This window comes from Fundulus heteroclitus, unplaced genomic scaffold (assembly GCF_011125445.2).
Source record: "Fundulus heteroclitus isolate FHET01 unplaced genomic scaffold, MU-UCD_Fhet_4.1 scaffold_341, whole genome shotgun sequence".
Taxonomy (NCBI): domain Eukaryota; kingdom Metazoa; phylum Chordata; class Actinopteri; order Cyprinodontiformes; family Fundulidae; genus Fundulus; species Fundulus heteroclitus.
The window spans coordinates 24,676-51,523 of record NW_023396751.1 but is presented as its reverse complement, the minus strand read 5'-3'; the positions used below and the strand labels follow the sequence as shown (position 1 = coordinate 51,523).

Below are 26,848 nucleotides of genomic sequence, written 5' to 3'. Positions count from 1 at the left end.
TCTTAATCAAATGTAGTTGCTAGTGCGATCTCCGCTAATGAAAAACTATTGCATCTTGCTGTACCCAACATTGAATGTGAAAAAATATATAATTTTCTGTGCACCCATCCTACATCTAATTCATTGTTAGAGTGAGCATCTCACTCGGATGGTTTGATGTTAGAGTTTAGGCTGCCCTACTGTAAGTCTATAATAAATCTATGTGCAAAAATATTTATCTATCTTGTCTTCTTGAATTTAATAATCAGTTGCTGCTACTTTATTTGAGTTTAACGTGTATCGTTTGTTATTAGACCTTTAATAACAACTAAAGAGTTTTCTTCAGCTGGAGAAAAACATTTTTTTGGCACTTTTTTTCCATCGGGCAGGAGCCTCAACTGTGCTTTTTTTGGCTACACTTTACTGGTAGTTTAACAATTGAATAAACATATCTCAAATGAACTAATAGGTTTTTTTTTTTTTAGGTTGTAGCAGTATGAGAAAACCTGATTTATTTTTAACACAATCTGCGGCTTAGTCCACAACTCATTGCCCTTGGTAAGTAGCATATGCACAATATACTCTTCAGTGTGTCTGTATCTTCCATTCTTCTGTCTATAGACACATCGATGGAAGCTCCAGAGAGAGATTGACATCTTCTGTATCTGCTAGCCCTACATCTATAGACAGAGGGGTGGAAAATGCAACGTGGACAGAGACAGAAGATGCGCCTGAAGAGTAGCAGATACGTCTATATGTCACTGATATAGGGATGTATCTGCCATCCCTCTCTCTGTCTGCTGTCCCTAGAAATATCTCTATAGACACATCATCTCATTGTGTCAATAGGCAGAGGGATGGCACATCAGCTCTTTCTGTTGTCCCTATCTGTGCAATTCTGAATAGTATGAATATTAGTACTGGTAACACATAAAAATAGGAAACTGAAGAAACAAAGTACCTGAACGGTAAATTAAAATTAAAAACAACAGTGAAGATTTTTTTGTTTGATTTTGTTTTTTTCCAGGAGACACCAATTCCCTTCATCAGTGGATGATAAGCATTGAGCCTGAAGTTGTTTGTGAAGGCACACAACCTAACTTCCAGGCTGGTCTCGCTGCACTTTTTGCAGTGATTTATGTTTTTAACCTTGAGTATTCAGAGAAGGCAACATGCACACTAAAGTTTATCCAAAGGTGAGAAAAAAATTCACTAATCCTTTTGTTGAAATTATTTGCTTTTTCTCATGTATTTTATCTAAAAAGGAAAAATGTAAGAAAGAAGGAATAGGTCTTTTGAACACTGATCTATGTATCCCTCATCGGTTTTCAGACAATTCATGGGCCTCAATCCAGAAAGGGGAACAAAAGCTGCAAGAGGAAAAGTAAAAACCAAAACAACAGAATGACTGGTGCAAAGGAACAGGCAGCAGTGAACCCAAATGTCTCCATTCTACTTTCCAAGCTGATGGACTATCAGTGGAACTTCTAAAAAGCTAAAATTACACATCTACACACACTCTGTTTTCTCAATCTGTCCTCCTGGTCGTGTCATGGACAGGAGGAAAGATTGAGGGAAAAAAAAAACACTGTTTCTCTGTCCCTCTCTCACTTTGTCTCTTTTTCCCTGTCTCTCCTATTCTGTGTCCCTCTGTCGCCTGTGTCTCACTCTGTCTTTCTCTTTGTCTCCATCTCTCTGTGTCTTTATCTCTCTCTTTTGGTCTCTCTCTCTCTCTCTGTATTTGTCTGTCTGTCTCTTTTTGTCTCTGTATCTGTCATTCCCTCTTCTTTGTCTCTCCGTCTATGTCTCAATGTCTGTCTTTTTCTGTTTCCCCCTGTCTTTCTGACTCTTGGACTTTGTCTTTTTCCTTGTCTATCCTGTCCATTTCTAACAGAAAGACAGGGAGACAGCTACAATTAGGGAAGGTCAAAGAAGGATTGTCCGTCCACTAAATCTGTCCTTCTCATCCAGTCTTTCTTTAACTGACATAAATGCAGTTAAATTTAATGAAAATGTCATGTTTTAATAAAACATTTTCCTTTCAATATCCTCTAGTAACCCCTGGATGGTTTCTGGTGGTGTTCAGGAACAAGCCCTACTCAATACTCATATTGGCTTTGTTTGGGTGTTCAGTAAGTTTTAACCTCCAATTTTAAAGTTTGACAGTGGTGGATCCATTTCTTCCTTTATAAAGGACAAAGACATTTAGAATTTTGACTAAAGGTTTTACATAAAAGACTTTTAAAACCTTGTTCTTGTGCCTTTGTTTGTTAGACAGTTTGGAAATTTTGACCCTTAGGAACTTTTATTGTGAAGGCAATAGTATAAAGTGTATGCAATATAATATCAACAAGTGGGTTATACATTTTTTTAATTATCAATTGTAATGTTTTAAGATGAGTTCTTGTAAAAAGCAAATGGTGCTGCTGTAAGACATGTTTTTTGTTATGCTGCATTTTGTTGGTTTCAAATTGACAATAAAATAAAGTCATTTATTTTTTTTTCTTCTATGGGTTAAAACTGAAAGGAGAAAAACTTGACTAAGACATTGTTGATGGAGAGGACAGATTGTTTATAGGGAATGTTACTTCCGTCCTGTCTGCCCACTGTGACTCTTCGCTCTTTCAGGAGGAGTGAATGCTGCTTGTCAAGACTTGATGCAACCTGCTGGGCTTCCTTAGAGAGGAAACTTTCTGACCCACCTGTCTGTATGATTTGATTGAATTTTACTTTGTAAAGTGTCTTGAGATGGCATGTGTTGTGAAATGGCACTATATAAATAAAATTGAACTGAAATGAGAATGATTTAGGTTTATTTTTACAGTGAATGTCTTACTTATAGCTCCTTTAATGAAAAGAAAACAGAGTTTAATTGTAAAACTGAAAAAAAAATACAGTAGAACTTATAGAATTACAGTAAATGTATCATAAAATTACAGTAAAACTGAAAATCACAGTAAAACTGCAATAGAATTACAGTAAATTCATCATAGAATTACAGTAAAACCGTAATAAAATTACAGTAACCTGAATGTAAATTTTACAGTGACTGGCTGGCAACCCTGCTGCCAGTAATTTACTGCAAATTCTACAGTTTTTTTTTTTTTTTTACAGTGAATGATAAAATCCATTCAGGTTTGGACAGAGGAGGCCTGCTCAGCTCTACAGGACAGTTTTGAAATCACTGACTGGGATGTATTTAAAGAGGGTACTGACACAGATGAAGCTACACATCATCTGTGCTTTCCTTTATCCACTTCTGCTCTGATGCTGTCCTACCCACAAAGACAATCAGTGTTTCCTAACCATGAACCATGGGTGGACAGCTCAGTGTGGACACTGCTGAAGGCCCAGAATGCAGCATTCAGATCTGGAGACAGACTGGCCTACAGCAGAGCTAGAAGCTGACTCAAAAAAGGCATCCAGAATGCCAAGCAAAGGTACAAGCAGCACATCAAGGACCACTTCAGCAGCAACAATCCAGGCGACATGTGGAGAGGCATCAGAAACATCACAGACAACAAGCGCAGGGACCAGCAGCCGAGCGATGATCCGGCTCTCCCAGACACCTTAAACAGCTTCTTCGCACGCTTCGACTCTCCGTGCAGCAGGGAGCCTGAACATCTTCCCCAGCCAGAGGAGCATCATTAGCCTCTCGTCCTGCAGTGACCTCTTCCCTGAAAGAGGTAAACACTAACATGGCCGCAGGCCCAGACATGGTGTCAGCCCAGACGCTTAAATCGTGTGCTGACCAGCTAGCAGGGGTCTTTCTAGACATCTCAAACCTCTCCCTGCAGCTCTCCACAGTCACTGCCTGTCTGAAATTCTCAGTTATCGTGCCTGTCCCCAAGAAACCAATCATCACCTGCCTCAATGGCCATCGTCCCATCGCTCTGACACCAGTCATCAAGAAGTGCTTTGACAGGATCCTCCTAAAGTACATCAAGGACGCCATCCCTGCTGGCCTGGACAGTCTGCAGTTTGCCTACAGGGAGAATCACTCCACATAGGACGCTGTCTCATTAACACTGCACTCAGCTCTGACTCATCTGCAGCAGCCCAACACCTATTAGGACGCTCTTCATGGACTTAGGCTCAGCATTCAACACTGTGCTACCAGACATGCTGCCTCTGAAGCGCTGCAACATTGAACTGTCCACACCTCTCTGCTCCTGGATCAGTGACACCAACAGGCCCAAGGTGGTGAGGATAGGGAAACACACATCTGCTCCACTAATCCTCAACACAGGAACGTTGCAGGGTTGTGTCCTTAGCCCAGCCCTCTTCACTCTTTTCACTCAAGACTATTCTGCTGTCCACCCCACAAACACAGTGGTCAAGTTTGTGGACCACACCACTGTAGTGGGTATCATCTCCAACAATGATGAGTCCCACTACAGGGATGATGTCAGCAATCTCACACACTGATGTTCAGGATCAGTTTGTTCCTGGAGCACCGCTAAGACCAAGAAGATAATAATAAACTACAGGAGGTCCAGGAGGAGTGAACACGCTCCTCTCTACATACAGGGGGAGGTAGTAGAGCATGTGGACAGCATTAGGTTCTTGGGCATTCACATCTCCTCCGACCTTTCTTGGACTGTGAACACCTCCCACCTGAAGAAGGCCCAACAACGGCTCTTCTTCCTCAGGAGACTGAAAAGGTCTGGACTTCCCACTAAACTGCTAAAGAATTTCTATAGAGCTACCATAGAGAGTGTTTTGTGTATCAGTTTAACTGTATGGTATGGGAGCTGCACAGTCCAGGAGAGGAAGGACTTAGCACGGGTGGTGAGAACAGCGCAGGGGATTGTGGGATGCCCTTTTCAGGATCTAGACTCAATTTATGCAGAACGAGTCTTGCTAATTGTCTATACCCTGATTGGTTTACAGAAGTTCATATTTTTGAACTCCTGCGTAAGTTACTGCGGGTTTCGCAGCTCTTTTTCTTTTTCTGCTAACAATATGTTAAAAGCTCAGCTCTTTTTGATTAGCATAACATCATTGCAGTGCTAGGTGCCTCTGTTATGAAAATGGTCACAAACAAAGTGCATAAAGTTTTATTTGCAACATTCTGGATTCTTTTACATTTAAAAGCATTTTATTCAAATAAAACAAACTACACTTTTCTTGTTTTGCAGTGCAAAAACAGACAAGAAAAAATAATTACACATTTATCCAAAAAGTAAACAGCTAATTTTAATTCAGGCATAACACTGCCTTTTTTAACACCATTTCTTTGTTTAATGTTTTAGTCAAAGTTTTTTGTTACAAACATTAACAAAAAACTACAAAGAAATCCGCAGAACAGAACCAGACTCTTCTAAAGTGACAGCTCTGATATGTCAGAAGGTTTTTAGTGGAACCTGTTCTTAGTTATTTTCATTCTGCAGTGAAGGAGTTCTGCTTTGCTGTTCCCAGTATCTTTAACCTGCAGCCAGATGCTTTGTTTAAACCTATCCTTCATAGTTAGACTACAGGAAAATGCAATACACTCACACTCAACTCGCAGCTGCAACCATATGCACCCCTCTTTATTTTCATATAATGGCGTGATGCTGTATCCTCACGTGATAGGCCCCTGAACTGACCAATCAAAACAAAGTTCGTCCAAGAGCAAAAGTGGGACGAGGAACCCTGAGAGCTAAGCAGTCAAAGTGCTAGAACTTTAGTTGATGCCAGCAGGCGTGCTGCTCAGTTTTCCTTTTTGTTAAGTTTAAAGTAACCCTACACTTGGATGTACTTGCCATGCATGTATTAGCAGGGTATGCTATGATTAGCAGTAGCAAACACAGTGTGCAGAATACTTACACATAACTTAATCATACCTGGATGCAGATAGCTCACCTTGATTTTAATTGTCGAGGCCCTGGAATCATTCAATGAATCGTGACAACCCTAATATACACTATACCTACAAATGCTCCCAATCCTTTGTAAACAAAGCCAAAATCAGGTATTGTTAGATTTCCATCGTCATCATAATCTTGAATCACATGCCTTCTAAAGTAACCAGTCACCTCTGCTTCTGTAAATTTTTCCATAGAGTAACCTGTAACCTCCCCCCAATAGGCAGTGCAACACTAACTCCCCTCCAAGTCTTAGCCAGCTACCTTTTCTTTTACTCTATTAGGGCAATCTCTAATTGGATATGAAATTACAAAGACTCCTATGACACTTTCTAAGGCTATAAAATGTTATGAGCAGAATGTTCTGTTGCAATGGCCAAGGCTAAACATGGACAAAGCTCATAAGATAGTCTTTATTGATCACACAATGGAGAAATTCACTCGTCACATCGGCTCATACAAGAAGGCGCAGAGTAGGGAAGGTGCATTCAGTTATATACAGTGAATCTTCATATATATATATCTATATCTATATATATATATATATATCTTCATAAAAGAATACCAAAAAATACAAAAAAGGAAATAGGAATGGGCATATGATGTCTCATTTACATTCTTAGTGGTCTATATATATATATATATATATATATATATATATACATATATATATATATATATATATATATGCGCCTACATACGTACGTACCTACGCGTATATATGTGCATATACATTGTATACATTTGTACATACATGTGTGCTGACTTATGTTCAGGTGTTGATAGCAGCAGAAGTCCCTACATCAGGATTATTGCACGGGTTGTAGGATAGTGTATTAAATAGATTATTGCACCTTGGTTATTGCACATTAATTATTACAGTTATGGTCCCAGTTATAGTGCAGCATTGTAAAATTTAATAGCAGCAGGAATTAATGACCTGCGGTAGCGCTCCTTGCACTAAAGGAGCTGCTCAGCTCTTCTACAGTCTGGTGCAGGGGGTGGAAGGTGTTGTCCATGATGGATGTGAACTTGGACAACACCCTCCTCTCAGCTACTTCCTCCACAGAGTCCAGAGAGCAGCCCAGGACAGAAGTGGCCTTCCTCACCAGCTTGTTCAGCCTCTTTCTGTCCCGCTCTGTGCTGCCAGGAGCCCAGCAGACGACAGCGTAGAGGAGGGCTGAGGCCACCACAGAGTCATAGAAAGTTTTTAGCAGAGGCCGGCTCACTCCAAATGACCTCAGCCTCCTGAGGAGGTGGAGGCGGCTCTGGCCTTTCTTATACAGGGCGTCGGTGTTGTGAGTCCAGTCCAGCTTATTGTTGACATGAACACCCAGGTATTTGAAACTCTCCAGTTTCTATGTCCTGCCCCTGGACGTTCACAGGTGAGTGAGGTGGGGGTCTTCTCCTGAAGTCGATCACCATCTCCTTGGTCTTACTGGTGTTTAAGCACAGATGGTTTTTCTCACACCAGTCCACAAAGTCCATGATGACCAACCGGTACTCCAGCTCGTTCCCTTCAGACACACAGCCCACAATGGCCGAGTCGTCAGAGAACTTCTGAAGGTGGCAGCTGTCCGTGTTGTAGGTGAAGTCCGAGGTGTAAAGGGTGAAGAGAAACGGCGATTGAACAGTGCCCTGGGGGGCCCCGGTGCTGCAGAGTGCCACCTCTGACTGACAGCCGTGCAGCCGCACGTACTGAGGGCGGTCAGTGAGGTAGTCCATGGTCCAGTCAGCTAGATGTTTGTCCACCCCAGCGTCCTCCAGCTTCCCCCTCAGCAGCACCGGTCTGATGGTGTTGAAAGTGCTGGAGAAGTCAAAGAACATGACTCTCACAGCGCTCCCAGTGGTCTCCAGGTGGGTGAGCGCCCGCTGCAGCAGGTAGATGATGGAATCCTCTACTCCGATGTTGGGCTGGTAGGCAAACTGCAGCGGGTCCAGAGTGGGGCTCACCACGGTGTGCAGGTGTGCAAGGATGAGGCGCTCTATGGTCTTCATCAGGTGGGAGGTCAGAGTGACTGGTCTGAAGTGGGCCGGTTCCCTGGCGTGCGGTGTTTTGGGAACCGGTACCACACAGGAGGTCTTCCACAGGGTGGGCACCACCCCGAGGCTGAGGCTCAGGTTGTAGATGTAGCTGAGGACCTCACAGAGCTTATCTGCACAGGTCCTCAGCAGCCTTGGGGGGACGCCGTCCGGTCCTGAGGCTTTACTCTGTTTCAGCTTCATCAGCTGACCTCTCACCTGCATTGGTGTCACTGTGAGGGGGGAGGAAGGCAGGGCTGAAGGTGTGGATGGTTCAGTCGTTGATAGGAGTGGCGGTGGGGGGGGTTGGTAGGTCTCTGGAGGGCTGGTGGTTGGAGACGTATGGAGTTGACGGCAGGGAGGGGGCCAGTGTGGGGGGAGTCGAACCGAGTGAAGAATGTGTTCAACTCATCTGCAGTCTTGGTGTCACCGTCTGCAGCCCTGCTGGTCCTCTGCCCGAAGCCGGAGATGTTCTTCAGACCTCTCCACACATCCCTGACGTTGTTCTGCGCCAGCTGCTCCTCCATGTTCTTCCCATAGTCCTTCTTTGCTGCCCTGATCTTCCACTGGAGCTCCCGCTGGACTCTACGCTGCTCCTCTCTGTGCCCTGAGTAGAAAGCCCTCTTCTTCTGGTTCAGGAGGACTTTCAGCTCAGGGGTCACCCAGCGGGGGTTGTTTGGAAAGCATCGTAGCCGTCGTGATGGCACGATGCTCTCCACACAGAAGTTCATGTAGTCAGTGATGCATTCAGTCAGGCTGTTGATATCCTCTCCATGAGAGCTTAGGAACATGCTCCAGTCTGTGGTTCTGAAACAGTCCCTCAGCTTCTCACTGGCTTCGTCTGACCAAACTTTCACTGACTTCTTCTGTGCCTTTTGTTTCCTCACCAGTGGAATGTAATGGGGGGGCAGGTAGACGAGGTTGTGGTCTGAGCGTCCCAGAGGGGGGAGGAGGTGTAAGCGTCCTTAACGTTAGCATAAAAAAGGTCCAGCGTTTTATTGTCCCTTGTTTTACACGTGACGTACTGGGTGAGCGTGGGGAGGGTGGAACCGAGGGAGGCATGGTGGAAATCCCCTGTGATCAGCAGGAGCGCGCGGGGGTGCTGTGTTTGCAGATTGTTTACAGCGGCGTGGATCCGCTCACACGCGGCGTCCGCGGAGGGAGGGATGTAAACACAGAGCATGATCACGTGGCCCAACTCTCTCGGCAAGTAATAAGGTCTCAAACTCACTGCGAGAAGTTCAAAATCCGAGCAGCATATCTGCTGCTTCACGTGAACATGCGCCGCGTTACACCACCTCTCATTCACAAACACCGCCAGCCCTCCCCCTCTCTTTTTTCCACTCCCTGCAAAAGTTCTGTCCGCGCGGATGAGTTTAAAGCCGTCCAGGGAGATCACTGAGTCCGGGACAGATCCATCTAACCACGTCTCCGTGAAGCACATAATGCTAGCGTCTCTGTACTTACTTTGGAAACGGGTTAGTGCTGTGAGTTCCTCCATCTTGTTCCGTAAAGATCTAACGTTTCCCGTGACAACCGATGGTAAATAACCTTTCCTCCGCTTCGTCCTCCCGCCCCGACATCCTCTCCGCCTCCTCCGTATTTCTGCGGGGATGTATAGTTTCTCAGCGTGGTGATGAACGGGGCCGCAGCGCGAGGAGTCATGTAGTTCGAGAAGCTGGTTCCTCGTGTAGATCAAGGGACGCTCTGAGTTGCGGACAAAGGGATCTCCACTTGCGGCATCGAAATGTGCCGAAAGTAACAAAAATAATAATAAAGTTGGTTTCTTCAGGGCATCTAGACTCAGAATACCCGATCCGGTATTCAATAATATACAAGCAATCCAGAAAACACAATAAAAATGAGAAAGTAGGAAAAGAAGGGATACCGCTGTGACTGGCTGCTGCCTGCGCAGCGCCATCTTGGAAAAAAAACAAAAAAAACAAAACAGCAGTAGGAGCTGCTGTTACTGACAGCAGAGATATCCTATGATTTTTTTGTTTCAAACTAACCTTAAGCCGGGCATACACTGTATGGGTTTTTGCCCTTTTTGGGCCGATTCTTCAGTCGTGCGAGAATTTTTTGAATCGGGCAGAGTTTCAGTGGGATCGTGCATCCTGTGTCGTGTAGTATACAGGGGGTAACGAGGGGCGATTAGCCTCTTACGATGACCACCCGATAAAGAATCAGACAGTCGGATGAAAATCAAATATGTTTGAAATTCAGTCGGCCCTCATGATTGATCGTGAGGTCGTCCTGCTGTTGAATCGGAGTTACGAGCGTCTACGAGTCGATTTCCTCCAACCCAGCGCACTGCGCATGTGCAAACAAGGGAATTCTTCTTCTTCTTGTTCCCAGACGAAAACACAGGAGTGGAGAGAAGCATGGCGGTGGTATGTGTGACATGGAGTCAAACTACGGAGGAACAACTCGTAGAATTGCCAAGGCAACGCATCTCATTCTTGTGAGCCTTATATTTAACCGTGAGCATTGACACTTCCATCTTTTTCTTCTTCAACTACTGTTTACATTGGGCTTCCGGATAGACGAGTCCGAGTAGCGCCATCTCCCAATGGGGCTGAGTCTGACTTGTGGTTTTCAGACAGACAGTGTGAGTACTTAGATCGCATCAAAGCATCGGGCCGTACAGTGTAAGAACATATATTGTGAGCAGTGAACTTTTAAACCCTGCAGTGTCGTCGTACAGTTTGAGCTCTATCTGAGTACAACGATGGAAAATATTGTCCAGTGTATGCCCGGCTTTACTAGGCATTCACTCCTTGCAAAGAAAGGATGTGACAATGCATCCATATAATCAGCTACAAAACCAAACAAATGTTCAGACTAAATATTTTAGTTAAGTTTAGTTAAACCCTAGCCTTTCCTAATGAACATCTTGCCAAGTCTTAACCCAAAAACTCATTACTGATCTCAGGATGCTCACCCTATAAAGGTATACTGAGGAGGGGCCTGTTTTGTGCGTCCAAGGATACGGATGTCACAGATAGCTGCTTCTGTAGAGTCTCTCGGAATAAACTTGATGCATAGTCGTCTCTTTCTGAAGGCCTGTTCCTCTGTAAGAAATAAGACAGACTGATCGTCGCTCTAATACCAACAAAATACTCAAACACAAGACAGTGATAAAGGAATAGTAGGGTTATTCTAATTATTGACCTTAAAGTTCAAATAGAAAACCACATATTTATAGTTTCTCATTTGATAGTACGTACAAAATGAAATACATCACAATTGAAAAACAAAAAAAAATGAAAGCGTTTTATTGTTTATAGCATAAAATAATTCACAAAAATAGCAGACGACGCTAAATTCCTCATTCAGTCACGTGACCCACTGTCTTAGCCACGAGGAAGCGCTTTAGGATGCCGTGACGTCGGTTCAGTCAAACATGATATCAAGAAGTAGTCATTTTACATAGCGAGTCAATATTTATTCACCTTTGTGATTGAGTTTTTAACCTTAAACGAGGACGAATACGAAGCTAGCCCATCGGATGTTAAAAACGAAGAGTGCCGTGTCCAGCCATATGCTTTTGAGCCGATAGTTAGGCGTGAATTCCGGGACAACAATGAGGGAAGTGGAGAGAGGAGTAGTAGCGATGATTATGACGCTAGTAGGCAGCATGGCAGAAATAGGGATTTAACAGGGAGTAGCTTTACCCAGCCTTTCCGGATCCAAATTTAATGCAAAACCAGGTCCGTTGGATAATTCCTTTCCCTGATCTAAAGCCATTCTTACAACTGACAGCAGTACAATAGACCATTGTAATGACTTTTTAAGATCCTTTAGTAGTGGTAGTGGTACTTGACACACGCTCGAGGATGTTTGACTACACTGACGTCATGGCTGTGTTTTCGTCACGTGACTGTTCTCGCTGGACTAGCGAATTGCTGGAGGCGCCCAGTATACTGTAAAAGTCTCGCGTTTTTTTATTACTTGGAGCATTTTTAATCGCAATTTCAACCAGCCACATGGAGAAAAAAAAATTATAATCTACCATCACACACAATAAAACTGCTCTGGATGCACTTCTTTCCATTTGAACTTTAACCATACTTAAAAGCTTCAAGATGAAGCAAATCTTTAAATTCCCTATTGGTTTTTGTCAGACTTACGAGTGTCGACAGTCTCCTGGATTGGGATGAAACCCACTGGCAAAGTGTCCTTTATATCAATCAGTTTCATGTCCACAAGAACGTTGCCTAAATGGCTCTAGAAGAGAGGGTGATCAGTGATTACAAGGACAGACTATTGATATTCACATGAAGGTCAAGAGAGGTGAAAAAAAGAGCAGGTAGCATAGATTCAAGCACAATCTCCGTTCCCAATATATTATGCTTGCTCGACCAGTGTAAAAATCCTTACATTTTGTCAGTTGCTCTTTGATGGTAAAACAAAGTTTCCACAGAAGAGATAGATAACTTTAGAAATATATTCCTATATTCCAACCACAATTATTTCATTAGTAGTTGCCAATAATACACTCTAGGGCTGTCACTAGCAATTATTTAAGTACTCGACTATACTATTGATTAATCTGATGATTATTCAAATCGTCAGATTAAAAACATGAGCACATCCTGGAGATTTTTCACTTAATCTTATTTTAACAGAAATACATGAAAAAATGCAAATTAAAAAATAGTGAAATTCTTTTGAATATTAAACTGAAAAGGATGCATCTGCAACTAAAATTAAACGTTCTAACATCAATATGTTAAAAGTTCATTCCTTTTTGGTCAACAAAAATTCAACTAACAATACAGTGTAGCTGCCTCTGTAGTGAAATTGTTTACAAACAAAAAAGTGCTTAAAGTTTAACTTACACATTGCATTCCGGATTTCTAAATTAAAAAATATAATTTATTGAAATAAAACAGAACCCATATAGTGTATTTAAGGACCATGTTACACTCTTAGTGCAAAAACAGGCAAGAAATTAAAATAATTACAAATTCATTGAAAAGATAAACAACAGTCTGCTTCCTGCTTTTGGAGTGGCCACCGGCCCGCTTGGCATTCTCATATGCATTCAAACTGCTCCAGAGTTCAGCTCAGTCGAGACCTAGGTTTTGAGGCGGACCTTAGTTCGCTTTTTTGATCCACATCAAAGTTTGAGTGCACATTCACACCTGCCTAAATGAACCGAACTTTCTGAGCAAATGAACCAGAGTCCGATTAAAGCGGACCAAACAGGGCTGGTGTGAATACACTGTGTGCACGTGACTGTGCATACACAGCTTGCAAAAATATGAAGAAATCATTGTTGGTCTGTGCAGAAGGCTCAGGATTATGCGTGAGAGATAATTTAAATAAATGCAAATAAACAATCAGGCTTGTTTTTTAATAAAATATAAAATGTATTAATTTATATCTATTATGTGATACCATAAGTCTTTGTTAAAGAGTATAAAACAGGTAATTTCCCCATGAAAACATATCTTTAATGTGTGACAGTGTGCTGTATTATAACCATATCTCTGTCGTTTGTAACAAACCAAACATTGTGAAAATCGACTAAAGATTATGGGAGTTATGTGATTATTTTAATTGGGCAAACAGCTTCCTCAGCACAAATAACTGCACTTTAACCGCGTGAGGGACCCACGTTTCAGCCGAGCTGACGTTTCAGCCAGTCTGAAACGTCAGCTCCCAATAGGCAAGGCCAGTCCTTAAGGCGTTTATGCATATGTTGTCAATAGATGAGCAAAGAGCACCCCATCACAGCTGTGTGAAGCTCCAATATCTGTTTGGTTTATCAAGACATGGCTTAAATGTTAAAGTACTCCAAGGTGTTCTTTGCTGCGTTATGTTTGCTGTTGCTGCACTACAGCCAGCTGTCAGCTGAGCATGCAATAAAGCTCCTCAGCACTGAGGCAGCTCCTCGAGACAGATTGTTCAGAATCTACTGCGGCACGAGTGGAAGGTAAACACAGCTATAATTTAGATTTAAATTATTTTGAAGCTACATAACAGAATAGTTTTAATTAACTTTAATGTCTAACTGGAACAATGGAGAGTATATTCAGCAAGTAATCTTCTTTAATGTTGATGCTGAGAATATTGCCTTTATTAAAGTTAACAAGCCTGACTGCAAACATGTTGATGTGCTCCCCTCAGTTTAAAATCTAGCTAGGATCTCCCACATCTACATGTCATCAATTGCTTGTTATAATTCAGATTAATATTTTTCACTAAAAGCAATAGAAAGGTTGGGAAACACAAAATAATCTATTATCCTGTTCCACACCAACTCAAGACACACACCACAAATATATTGCTTTTAAGACTGCGGAGGAAGCCTTTGATCTTTGATAAACTGGAGACAGGTTAACAGTTTTATATGTGAAAAATACATTCAGTTTGTTGGTTGCTGAAGTGAGCCAACTTACATTTTCTTTTGAGAAAACTCTGGTGAAGCAAAGGTAACGGGTCACCTTGGATTTGAAAAGACCATCTTTCCACAAGTCTGCATCCAGGCCATCTGTTGTCGTAGATATCTAGAGGAAGGGAATTTGAGAGGAAGAATCACTGACCTGAGACAACAATTCAACCAACAGTTTGTCAAAACAGTCACAAAAGCATTTTTGAGCGGCAAACCAGATTAAGACTGAACAGCAAATACAGCACAGGATTATAGTGACATGCCAGTGTTTCCCATACAGACTCTACTTGGGTGACCAGCCCAGGAAGACCCCACCCTCTCCAAAAAAAAAATAAATCAGATTCAGCAGCCTACTTTATGCACCTAGCGCCAGAGTGTAAAGCTGGTGTTTCAGTGCTAAGTAAACTTTTTGTCCCATATTGTATGACTATTCTATAAGGTATCGATAAAGTAGCTAGTTGCTGAGGCCCATAATTTCCGTGATGCGGAAAACAAAGACATAATCACATAATTTACAGTTGAACCCCAGATTTATCAAACAAACAGAACTGCGGGGCACAGGCCCCTGACATTGTATGGAAATACGAGCGCTAGCAAAGAGCAGATCACTTTTTTTGAACAAACAAGTGCGCCTAACTACAGGCTCCTTTCCTCATACTTGCGGACTTGAGTCCAGACATGCAAAGCTCTTCTTTTTACGGCCACGGTGATCAAGGAATCGGCTTGGCGGGAAGAAGTGTTCCCATATGGAATTGTTTTACATGGACTCAGAACGGATGCGCTGAACTGCTCCAAGCAGGCAAGGACGCGCAGCATCGCAGTCTCTCCCGGGTATTGACTGGTGGGATGGAACCTTGCTGAAGAAGAATTGGCTCTCGTGCCGACTATCTTAAACATGCTAAATAGGGCTGGACGATAATTCAATAACAATATATATCGATCAATAGACGTGTGGTGCGACAGGAAAAAAAAAAAGGGTCGATAAAAGTTTGATATAGAGACAGTTTTCCTTCCTTCCTTCCTTTCAGCCTATCATATTAGTTGATGCTACAGTCACTGCTTCCTCTCGACCAATCATAATCGCGGACCCAGGCACGCCGTCAAAGCGCCGCCCTTTCAAACCACAACACAGAGCATGTGAATATGTTGTGCCCCCAAACTGCTGTAGCCAACCATTCCAGCATGGATGTTTACTTCAGTGTTGATGTTTCCAACATAAATTAATGGCACTGCTTCCTGTTCGCTCTCGTTTGCTCAGTTGTCACTTCTTGTATTGAGAAATAAGTCAGAATATGCATTCCGCACCAGCGACGATGATCCAAGTAGGCTACGAATGTAGTGACCCACCCCCCAACCCCCTCAGTAATTGGCTAGCATGTTGCTCTTCGTGCTGTTTTGATTGGTTGAAAAGTATGATTGACAAACAAAGGTAGGAATAACAGAGAGTTGGACAATGAGGTAAAAAAACAAAGCAAAAAACAGCTCAGGACAGGGTCAAATTCTGATTACACATTCAGTGTAAATAAATACCACCTGATATGTGAGATTTACAGTATGAGGAATGTCTGTGCTTTCGAAACAGGCAACATGCTACTTCGCACTGTCCACCACCACAAGTAAATTCTTAAGCTATGGGAAACACTGCATGCTTCTTGTTTTCTTCAAAAGAGCAAACATGTTTTTATGAGCGTTGCGCCCTGACAGGGAGCAATGTAAAGCCTATAAAGCAACACACCAAATGGTTTAGTGAGGAAAGTTACAAGTCTGTTGAAGTCTGAAGTTAAATAAAATGAACATGTTGACTGGAACAAAGAACTGATTTAACACAAGTTCCCACTAAACTCTGGACCATATTTTACATGTAGGAGTTAATGTTTGTGCTTTTTAAAAAATATATTATTCACATTTTCACTTTACAGAATGGCTCAAGTTTATCCATCATTTGCCCTTGGCATCCTTCATTGTTTACCACGTCATATCCAGTGGGTGCCCTGTTCCTGGAAGCTACCACTCCAACACCAGTGATTGGGTCCATAGACATCTCTGGTAAGGCCTCTGAAAGGTCCCGTACCTCAGGCATCTCTGCAGAGTTCTGCAACAAAACAGGACGGCATACTCCTAGTAAAAAGGGAACTCTGAAAGTTGCTGACTACAAGACATATTTTTAGATTCAAAATTTAAAATGCTACAGACTTCATTTGTGTAAATAAAGCATTATAACATTCAGGCTTAGGGAGTTTAATCAGAATCAGACATACTTTAATAATCCCAGAGGGAAATTACTTTTGTTACATGCTCCAAATATTCAGATATACAAACATTCCACACAAAAATTATATTATATTATATTATATATATATATATATATATATATATATATATATATATATATATATATATATATATATATATATATATATATATACACACACATATATATATATATATATATACACACATATATATATATACACACATATATATTTATATATATATATACACACACATATATATTTATATATATATATATACACACATATATATTTATATATATATATACACACATATATATTTATATATATATATACACACATATATATTTATATATATATATACACACATATATATTTATATATATATATACACACATATATATATATATATATATACACACATATATATTTATATATATACACACACACATATGATACTGAGAGAGACACACACACACACGATAATATAATTATATAAGATATCAAATATAATATATAGAATATATATATATATATATATATATATATATATATATATATATAGTGCTGGACGATATAGAAAAAAAATTATCGATTAAAAAAAATGCATATAATTATTGAAAATATTTAAAACCATATTTTATGTGCAGCTCTGCCTTAACATTTTATGATATTGCCAAATGATTTAATTTTAATAAAGAACACAAACACAGAATTCCAATTAAATCTTTATTTAACCAGGAAAATAACTTAAGAGACCTGAGTTATGTTATTAAATACTGACAAAGAATAAACTAAAGTGACCAGTAAAATTACCAAAATAAATATACCAAATAAATAAATAAAAATTTAGGTGGGAATAGTACACCAGTTACTTCTCAGGTTTCATAATTGAGAGGCTGATGCATGGCTGAGGTCCGAGGTTGCAGCTCATTTTGCACTGATTCCCAGCGTTAGTTGCACAATTTAGGGAGCGCTGTTAGAAAAAAACTTGCGTACCGGAACTTTATATCGAGAGTGGCAAGTAATTGTTTGAAGCCAGATTTTTCAACTGTAGACAACAGCAGCATACCCATCAATATTAAGCACGTTACTGCATGCGTGGTGTCCTTATGCCGCTTGGACGCTTTGTCATTTTATCACAGAGAAGGGAGCCCAGTTTAGCTTGCTATACCTGCTTTGTTTTGGAAGAACTTCCATAAGATTCCTACGAAGACGCGGAGTGGTGGCGGGGCTGCACAGCTCGCGCTGCTGCGGGTGTGAGCGGCTTACGTGATGAAACAAGTTTGTTGCGTTACCAGACTTTGTTTTTACCGGTTCCTTGCAAGTTTTACAAATCACTGTGGTATATTTCTGTCAGACTGGCGAACTAGTAAAACCCCGTTTTGGGACAATTTCCTCCCCCGCTCCTTGCTGCGACATATTCACGTGCTCTGTGTAAGCCCCGCGCGACTCCGCGTCTTCGGAGGAATCTTATGGAAGTTCTTCCAAAACAAAGCAGGTATAGCAGCTAAACTGGGCTCCTTTCTCAGGTTTCAAAATTGAGATGGTGTAGAAGTGCACCATCATTGTACTTGGCAGGTTGAATTTTTTCAGCTGCCGCAGGAAGAACATCCTCTGCTGCAGTTAGTTCATAATAAGGCTGGACAATATAAAAAAAAAGCTTATCGATAAAAAAAAAAATGCATATTGATCGATATCGATAATTATTGAAAATATTTAAAACCATATTTTATGTGCAGCTCTGCCTGGACATTTTATGATATTGCTAAATGATTTAATTTTAATAAAGGACACAAACACAGAACTCCAATTAAATATTTATTTAACCAACTTTTTTAACCATAACAGAATTTTTTTAAAGAAAAATAACTTAAGAGACCCGAGTTATGTTATTAAATAATGACAAAGAATAAATTAAAGTGACCAGTAAAATGACCAATATAAATATACCAAATAAATAAATAAAATAGCCTATTTAGGAGGGAATAGTACACTAGTTACTTCTCAGGTTTCAAAATTGAGAGGCTGACGCAGGGCTGAGGTCCGAGGTTGTGGCGTGTAAGGACACAGATTGCAGCTCATTTTGCACTGATTCCCGGCACTCGTTGCACAATTTAGGGAGCGCTGTTAGAGAAAAACTTGCGTCCGGGAACTTTATATCGCGGATCAAGAGTGGCGAGTAATTGTTTGAAGGCAGGTTTTTCAACTGCAGACATATCCCCTCACTATGAAGCATGTTACTGCATGCGTGATGTCCTTGCGCGATGCCGCTTGGACGATTTGTCTTTTTATCACGAAGAAGGGAGCCCAGTTTAGCTGCTATACCTGCTTTGTTTTGGAAGAAGTTCCAGAAGATTCCTACGAAGATGACGCGGTGTCGCGCGGGGCTGCACAGCTCGCGCTGCTGCGGGAGTGAGCGGCTTACATGATGAGACAAGTTGGTTGCGTTACCAGACTTTGTTTTTACTGGTTCTGGGCAAGTTTTACAAATCACTGTGGTTTATTTTTGTCAGCTAGTAAAACCCCGTTTTGGGACCGTTTCCTCCACCGCTCCTTACTGCAACATATTCACGTGCTGTGTGTTGTGGTTTGAGAGAGCGGCGCTTTGTGACGGCGTGCCTGAGTCCGCGATTATGATTGGTCGAGAGGAAGTAGTGACTGTAGCATCAACTAACATGATAGGCTGAAAGGAAGGAAGGAAAACTCTGTATCGCACTTTTATCGACCCTTTTTTTTCCTATTGTGTCACACGTCTATCGATCGATCTATATTGTTATTGAATTATCGTCCAGCCCTAGTTCATAAGAGAGTGATTCGGGTTGTATTCTCTGGGTGTGCACGTAGGTATGCGAGCTCCGCACACTCTCGTTCACCTGGCTCCTTTGTCAAAACTCCACTGTAATTGGTGCAGTAGCGACAGAACACAGGCTAACTTCAATATTTCAAATTTGCTACCTCAGAAGACATTACGCCTCTGAACAAAAAATCTGTGCAGTCGCAGCAGCACATTCTTTTCCTCTTCTCCCATGCAATGCCATGTCATTTCAACTCGTCGCCAGATGGGTCAGACGGCTGAATAAAACTCCGGAACTTGTGATATGCTCCTTTAAGGGACTAAACTATTGAACTGACTAGGTTTGGTAAGACTTTTTAACGTATTAGCTCAATCAAGGTTAAGTACCATATGTTTCGGACTACAAGTTACTTTTTTTTTATGTTTTGGCTAATCCTGCAACTTATAGTCAGGTGCAACTTATTTATCAATTTTAAATGGTAAATCATACTGAACAACATGAACCAAGTAGTAAACATTACCGTCTATAGCCGCAAGAGGGCACGCTAGGCTTGTGGAAACTAAATATATGCTGCCCCTGTACCATTTAAAAATTTATTAAAACACTAACTTAGAAACAACAAAGACTGAACACATGTACGTATGTTGTTTCCCTGTTTTAATATGCATTCACGCAGCGGGGCATTGAGTGGTGCAGGCCAAAGGGCCCAGACTGTGACAGAACCCTATAATTGGGCTGTCTGTGAAGCTAATAACAGCTAGCACTATCTTAGAGGTCTGTTGTCCGGGCGGTTTACAACTTCGCAGATGCTGTATGTGAGCTTTATGTAGCTCTGAAACATCTGTGCCATACTGTTAGCTTAGCACGTAGCATTGTTAGTTCACTGTCTAATTTCAGTGTAATTAGACACAAATGCTCTGACGAGAACTTTCCGGGTTGGAGTTAGTGGCCTGTTGTGCTAATTTACCCCATTCAATCTCCCAGGTATTCAGCCAATTCTGGCTGCAGCAGTGCAACTGAATAAATTCACTTACCAGATTAAATGTCACTCTTTACCACTAGAAGTCCCAGAGAATTTCAGTTTTCTTGCAAGCCCCCCTCCCCTCTTCAGGTTTGTGTATTCACTCTACCTTGCTAACTATGCCTATTGTAATGCAAATAACCTGTGACGGGTCCTAGTTCCTGAGCTGAGAACAGGTCATAGCCATGCTTTTCCAACAAGGCAAGGCAGAGCCTATTTATATTGCCCATTCACCAACAGACTCATTTATATTGCAAACCTCACTGTGTGAAAGAAAGAACTTAGAGAATAATTGTATTTTGTCTTGTCTCGCCTTTTCATGTCATTCAACATTTCAGCTTAGAAAATAAACAGTATGACTTCAGTATTGGAGTAACATTGATTTCACCCAAGTAAAAGCACTACATATGAAGCTACAATTGTCCCATTTAGCAGTTTCCACAAACCCAAGGTGAGTCCTTCCTGCATTTGCGACAGGTATACTTTGTGCAGTGCACACAACGCTCAGTGCTGTGGTTCCTGTTGCAGAGATTGCACACCTGGCACTGTGTTGTTTTACCATGAGAACGTCTCTTCATCTCACGATGCTGTCTCATCTTTTCTTCTTGTATTGCCTTTTCCTGCATAAACCTCTAACAAAGTTCATCAAATTGTCCATAGTTACAGTCCTGCCCTGGTCCATAAATGGCTCCATCAGTTTCACAACAACATTCTCAGACAGCCTTTCTCCTGTGGGGCGGGACGGATCTTTTCCCAAATAGGGGATGGATTACACGTGTATTTTGTGTCCAGATCCACTGCAATCCAAAACTTAATTCCAAATTTATTAGTCTTTGATGCAATGTATTGCAGAAAGGGACAACGAACCTTTGATGGAAATAATTGCCCATCAACAGGAATATGTTGCCCTGGACTGTAGGACACACACAGTTCTGTACAAACTGTTGCCAGATGTTTGAAATTGCAGCAAATTTGTCCGTTTTCACACGTTCCTAACGAGTGTCTTTGTTGTCGAAGCGCAGATATTTGATTATCAGGGGTGGATTTACCATTAGGCGAAACAAGGCAGTTGCCTAGGGCCCCCAAGTTCCTGGGGGCTGATTATCCAGCCAGGCTTTGAGAATGATGTTGTTCTACCAGACTGAGAGAGTCCAGCATCATCCACTCTGCTGGTAAGCAGTCAGCACAGTGTACTTTCTGAAGATGACCCAGCTCTGGCCAGTCAGCTGTCTGATCGTGCACGCTGCTCAATAGTACTGAGAGGACCGCCCCAGGTGAAGAACAGGATCATACCAAGAAATGGAGACGGGCGCAGATTTACTTCCAGCTATTATTTCATTCAAATAAAAAAATGGAGAACAGATAAGTAGATCATGGCTTGTCTACTAGAAAAAGGGACAAAAGAAAACATAGAGGAAAACAACAAGAAAAGGGATAAGAGAAGGACAAAAGGAGAAAAAAGAATGTATATCTATTCTATTAAAATTTCTGTATCTGTATAATTGGTCTGTTATCTGTTGTCTTCACAATTTAGAGGGCCCCATGCCTTTCTTTGCCTAGGGCCCCAAATTTCCTAAATCCGCACCTGTTCATCATATCTTGAAACCGGTTTTGAGGCATTGTGGCTTTGATATGTGCATTCCCAAAGTCTTTGGGCCACACATCCCGCCAACACTCCCCTGTACTGCCTTCATAAACAGAACTGCAATGAAAGCCACCAGCTCATACACACTCATTTTCCAGCCATGTTCTATTATGCAACCCTGCTCGACTGTGCAGTCTCTAATGGTCATCAGCACACCAATATCCACCAAACAGAGGAAGCTTTGGAGGCGACTTGTAGTTTTTTCGGCTTGCAAACTCAGTTGGCCCTCCAGTATATACATACACGCGCGCACGAAAAATATAACGTAGAAAAGATTGCTGGATGAATGTGTGCTTCTGTGCTTTTTTGTCTCTTATTAGGCCCGTTCACACTACACTTTTTTAACCGAGCCGAGACCAGTCCGAGCTCGGTAACCGAGATAACTGTCCTGTCTAAACGGTCAGCAGACTGAACTGGACCGCGCTAGACATAACCGGACCGCGCTAACTGCAGACCAGTTCCTGAGTAGGTCTCGGACTGTCTTTTTTAATCCTGGTTATCTGATAACGAAGAGCGCATGAGCAGACCGCGTCATCCCCTTACAGTCAGCTGACTGTCCGCGGTGTTTCCGGCGTGTCTGGCTGCACGTCCCGATTCCCACTCCATTCAGACAAATTTCAGACATTCATAAAAATACTAGCTTCCTTACCATGCCACACGGTTTCCAGAGATGATTCTGCTTAGCAGTGTGATGAACCTCAGTGTCTGTTGTTGTTTCCTGCATCTGTAAATCCTTATTAGACGTTTGTTTATCTTATCCACGTCCCAAAAGCTGACTCTGTCTAACCATAACATCCTGAATGTTACAGGCGCCGCCATTTTGATTTGCTCGGTCCCGCCTTCAATCCCAGAGAGCAGCAGTACCGCAGATCGTCACTAGGAGGCGAGGAGCAACCAAGGAACCAGGATACTGTGGTGTGTAAAAGGTCGTCTCGGCTTGGTTAACTGATACAAGCTCAAACTGGTCTCGGCTCGGCTAAAAAAAAGTGTAGTGTAAACGGGCCTTTTGTGTCTCTGCTCTGTTTTCTTTAACCCCCAGTTGGTCAGGGCAGATGACCGTTCACACTGAGCCTGGTTCTGCTGGAGATTTTTCCTTCCCGTTAAAGGAGTTTTCTTCTCCACTGTCGCTTCAAGTTTGCTCAGTATGAAGGATTGCTGCAAAGCCCTATACAATGCAGACGACTGTCCCTGTGGCCCTACGCTCTTTCAGGAGGAGTGAATGCTGCTTGTCAAAACTTGATGCAACCTGCTGGGTTTTCTTAGTAAGAAACTTTTTGACCAATCTGTATAATCTGATAGAATTTGACTTTGGAAAGTGCCTTGAGATGACACGTATCATGAATTGGCACTATATAAACATAATTGAATTGAAAGTAAAAAAGGGTTTAAACAGGAGTTGTTACTCTCTGATTTCATCACTATTGCAAAGGGCAGGGGGACGAAATACTTTGTACTACGAGACAAGTGCTTTCCACCGTTTAGATTTATGTTTTTGTTTTTCGTCAACTTTTTAAAATTATTCTGATTATATTAATTTAGGGGAAAAGAGTATTTGTGTAATTTTCAGAACCCTGTGCTATCTCTGAGTGTGAAGACCCCAAACGGAGCCAATATTATGCAGGGTTCTTGCATAATTAGACCGTTTCACTCATTTTTTATGCACGTACGACACGAATGTTTGGGAGCAACATAGAAAAGTCAGTAAAGCTCTTGAATGTGCATCAATGCAGCTATAATTACAGTAATAATTTTACTTTTGAGCAAATTAAGTGAATCCTAAACATCAACCTGCACATGAGTATCGATAACCATAGCAACGAACCCGTGACCCCTTGATATGAACTACAGGGAAATATTATTTAGCTGTATCAAGTCATTCAAGTCCTTTTATAATGTGTCGACTCTGCATATACAAATGCCCATCCGCTTATATAAGATCGCTTCAATAAAAATTTGGTTTTATGAAACAATCCTTACTTCTCACCACGTTTGATGTCGATTGCGTGAAGCTAACAGAATTAGCAACGTCGAACAAATCCGCTAGCATGCTAGTTGGGAGGATCCACTACAACTGACAAACCAGCCTGTTTAACCGCTGGGCATCGTTTATTGGCTGAACATAAACCAACATAGGGCAGACTGACAGGCACTCCAAAACATCGAGTGCGGAATAACGTCCTATGTTAGCTTATTAGCTTTGTGGTACAACTACTTACCCAGTAAGGGGGAGGGGGGAGGACTCCGGTTACACTAGCCTTGTTATTTCCTTCAGCTTTTTCCTTTTCCTCGCCTTCTGATAGCTCCTGTGAGACTCATGTACCTAGGAAATCTTCATATTCAAAGAAGCCGTCCAAAACAAGTGTTGCTTTGTGAATATCTGCATACTGGGCTTTTAGTTAGCGATATCAGCCATGAGCAGAGCCTTCTTCTTCTTCTTCTTCTTGAATTTTATTGGCGGTTGGCAAAAAAAAAAAAACGTTATGTGAACATTACCGCCACCAAATGGTATGTTGTGGACCACATGACAAAAAAAACTATATCCTATTATACAACCTAATCTGTTTCAAAAACTCAAATATAACCTGGTATCCTCTGCTTCCTGAATCATTTTGCAATAAATCAACAATATGAAGTTTCATTTTCATGTTACTAAGTTTCCTAATTAACTCGTTTCTCTGAATCCAATATTTCCTACAATTCAAAATAACATGTTCCACTATCTCATCTTCCCCACAGTCACATTCCCCTGTCTGATGTTTCCCTATCAGAAATAATGATCTATTCAATCCAGTGTGTCCTATTTAAAGTCATGAAATAATTATCTCTTCTCTCCTGTTCCTTTCTGATCTTCTCATTGGTCCAATTCTCTTTTGTATTTTATAAAACCACCTTCCTTTGTTGTCTTCTTCCCATAACTTTTGTCACATCTCTTTTGCTTTTTGTTAAATTATACCCTTTATTTCTGTTATACCAAAACTAACATTAATATCTACCCATACCTTATTGTTACTCTCCTTAGCCATCCTGTCTGCCATTTCATTTCCTTTAATCTCGTTATGTGCCGGAACCCAAACAAAATTTACTACTAACCCCATCATATTTATTCTGTAAAGTGTTTGTTGTATTTCAATTAATATATCTGGTCTACTGTCTGACTGATTATTTTGCAAACTGACTAATGACGAACTAGAATCTGAGCAAATAATAGATTTTAATGGGCTTACCTCTTCCCCCCATTGTACTGCTAAAAGCAAAGCTAGCATTTCTCCTGTATACACTGAAACGCCATCACTAATCCTTTTTCCTACCTTAATATGAAACTGTGGTATAATAAATGGTATCCCTACCCTATTAGCTGTGTTTTTTGATGCATTTGTATATATTTGTATATAATTATAATATTTATTTAAATGTTCTTGTACTATATATTTATTCATAATTTCATATTTATCTTTTTCCGTCCGTCTCCGTCCGTCCGTCCGTCTTCTTCCGCTTATCCGGGGTCGGGTCGCGGGGGTAGCAGCTTCAGTAGGGAGGCCCAGACGTCCCTCTCCCCGGCCACTTGGGCCAGCTCCTCAGGAGGAATCCCAAGGCGTTCCCAGGCCAGCCGGGAGACATAGTCCCTCCAGCGTGTCCTGGGTCTTCCCCTGGGCCTCCTCCCGGTGGGACGTGCCCGGAACACCTCACCAGGGAGGCATCCAGGAGGCATCCTGACCAGATGCCCGAGCCACCTCAACTGGCTCCTCTCGACGTGGAGGAGCAGCGGCTCTACTCTGAGTCCTCCCCGGATGACTGAGCTCCTCACCCTATCTCTAAGGGAGAGCCCAGACACACTACGGAGAAAACTCATTTCAGCCGCTTGTATCCGGGATCTCGTTCTTTCGGTCACGACCCAAAGCTCGTGACCATAGATGAGGGTAGAAACGTAGATCGACCGGTAAATTTCTTCACCACAACGGATCGGTACAGCGCCCGCTTCACAGCAGATGCTGCACCAATCCGCCTGTCGATCTCCCGCTCCATCTTCCCCTCATTCGTGAACAAGACCCCAAGATACTTGAACTCCTCCACTAGGGGAAGCACATCCTCCCCAACCTGGAGAAGGCACTCTACCCTTTTCCGGTTCAAGACCATGGTCTCGGATTTGGAGGCACTGATTTTCATCCCGGCCGCTTCGCACTCGGCTGCGAACCGCTCCAGTGAGAGCTGTAGATCACGCCCTGATGAAGCCAATAGGACCACGTCATCCGCGAATAGCAGAGACGCAATCCTAAGGGCACCAAAACGGATTCCCTCAACACCTTGGCTGCGCCTAGAAATTCTGTCCATAAAAGTTATGAACAGAATTGGTGACAAAGGGCAACCTTGGTGGAGTCCAACTCTCACCGGAAACGAGTCCGACTTACTGCCGGCAATGCGGACCAAACTCTGACACCGGTCGTACAGAGACCTGACAGACCTTATTAAAGGGCCCGGTACTCCATACTCCCGGAGTACCCCCCACAGGATCCCTCGGGGGACACGGTCGAATGCCTTCTCCAGATCCACAAAGCACATGTAGACTGGTTGGGCAAACTCCCATGCCCCCTCCAGAATCCTGCTGAGGGTATAGAGCTGGTCCAGTTTTCCACGGCCAGGACGAAAACCACACTGCTCTTCCTGAATCCGAGATTCGACTATCCGACGGACCCTCCTTTCCAGAACCCCTGAATAGACCTTACCAGGGAGGCTTAAGAGTGTGATTCCCCTGTAGTTGGAAAACACTCTCCGGTCCCCCTTTTTAAATAGGGGGACCACCACCCCAGTCTGCCAATCCAGGGGAACTGCCCCCGATGTCCACGCAATGTTGCAGAGCCGCGTTAACCAACACAGCCCCACA

The 26,848-nt window shown here is 42.2% G+C and overlaps 1 protein-coding gene across 1 annotated transcript in view; it reads right to left on the bottom strand.

Annotated features, from left to right (window-relative positions):
* The window catches only part of LOC105922272 (multivesicular body subunit 12B), a 45,921-nt gene extending 21,490 nt beyond the window's left edge, over positions 1 to 24,431 (bottom strand). The window contains exons 1-5 of the mRNA XM_036130338.1: positions 24,186 to 24,431; positions 16,223 to 16,345; positions 14,261 to 14,368; positions 11,984 to 12,080; positions 10,795 to 10,924 (exon numbers count right to left, since the gene is read on the bottom strand). Coding sequence (XP_035986231.1) covers positions 10,795 to 10,924; positions 11,984 to 12,080; positions 14,261 to 14,368; positions 16,223 to 16,333 — 446 coding nt within the window. The 5' untranslated portion in view covers positions 16,334 to 16,345; positions 24,186 to 24,431. The remainder of the gene's footprint in view (positions 1 to 10,794; positions 10,925 to 11,983; positions 12,081 to 14,260; positions 14,369 to 16,222; positions 16,346 to 24,185) is intronic.
* Positions 24,432 to 26,848: the final 2,417 nt, after the last annotated feature.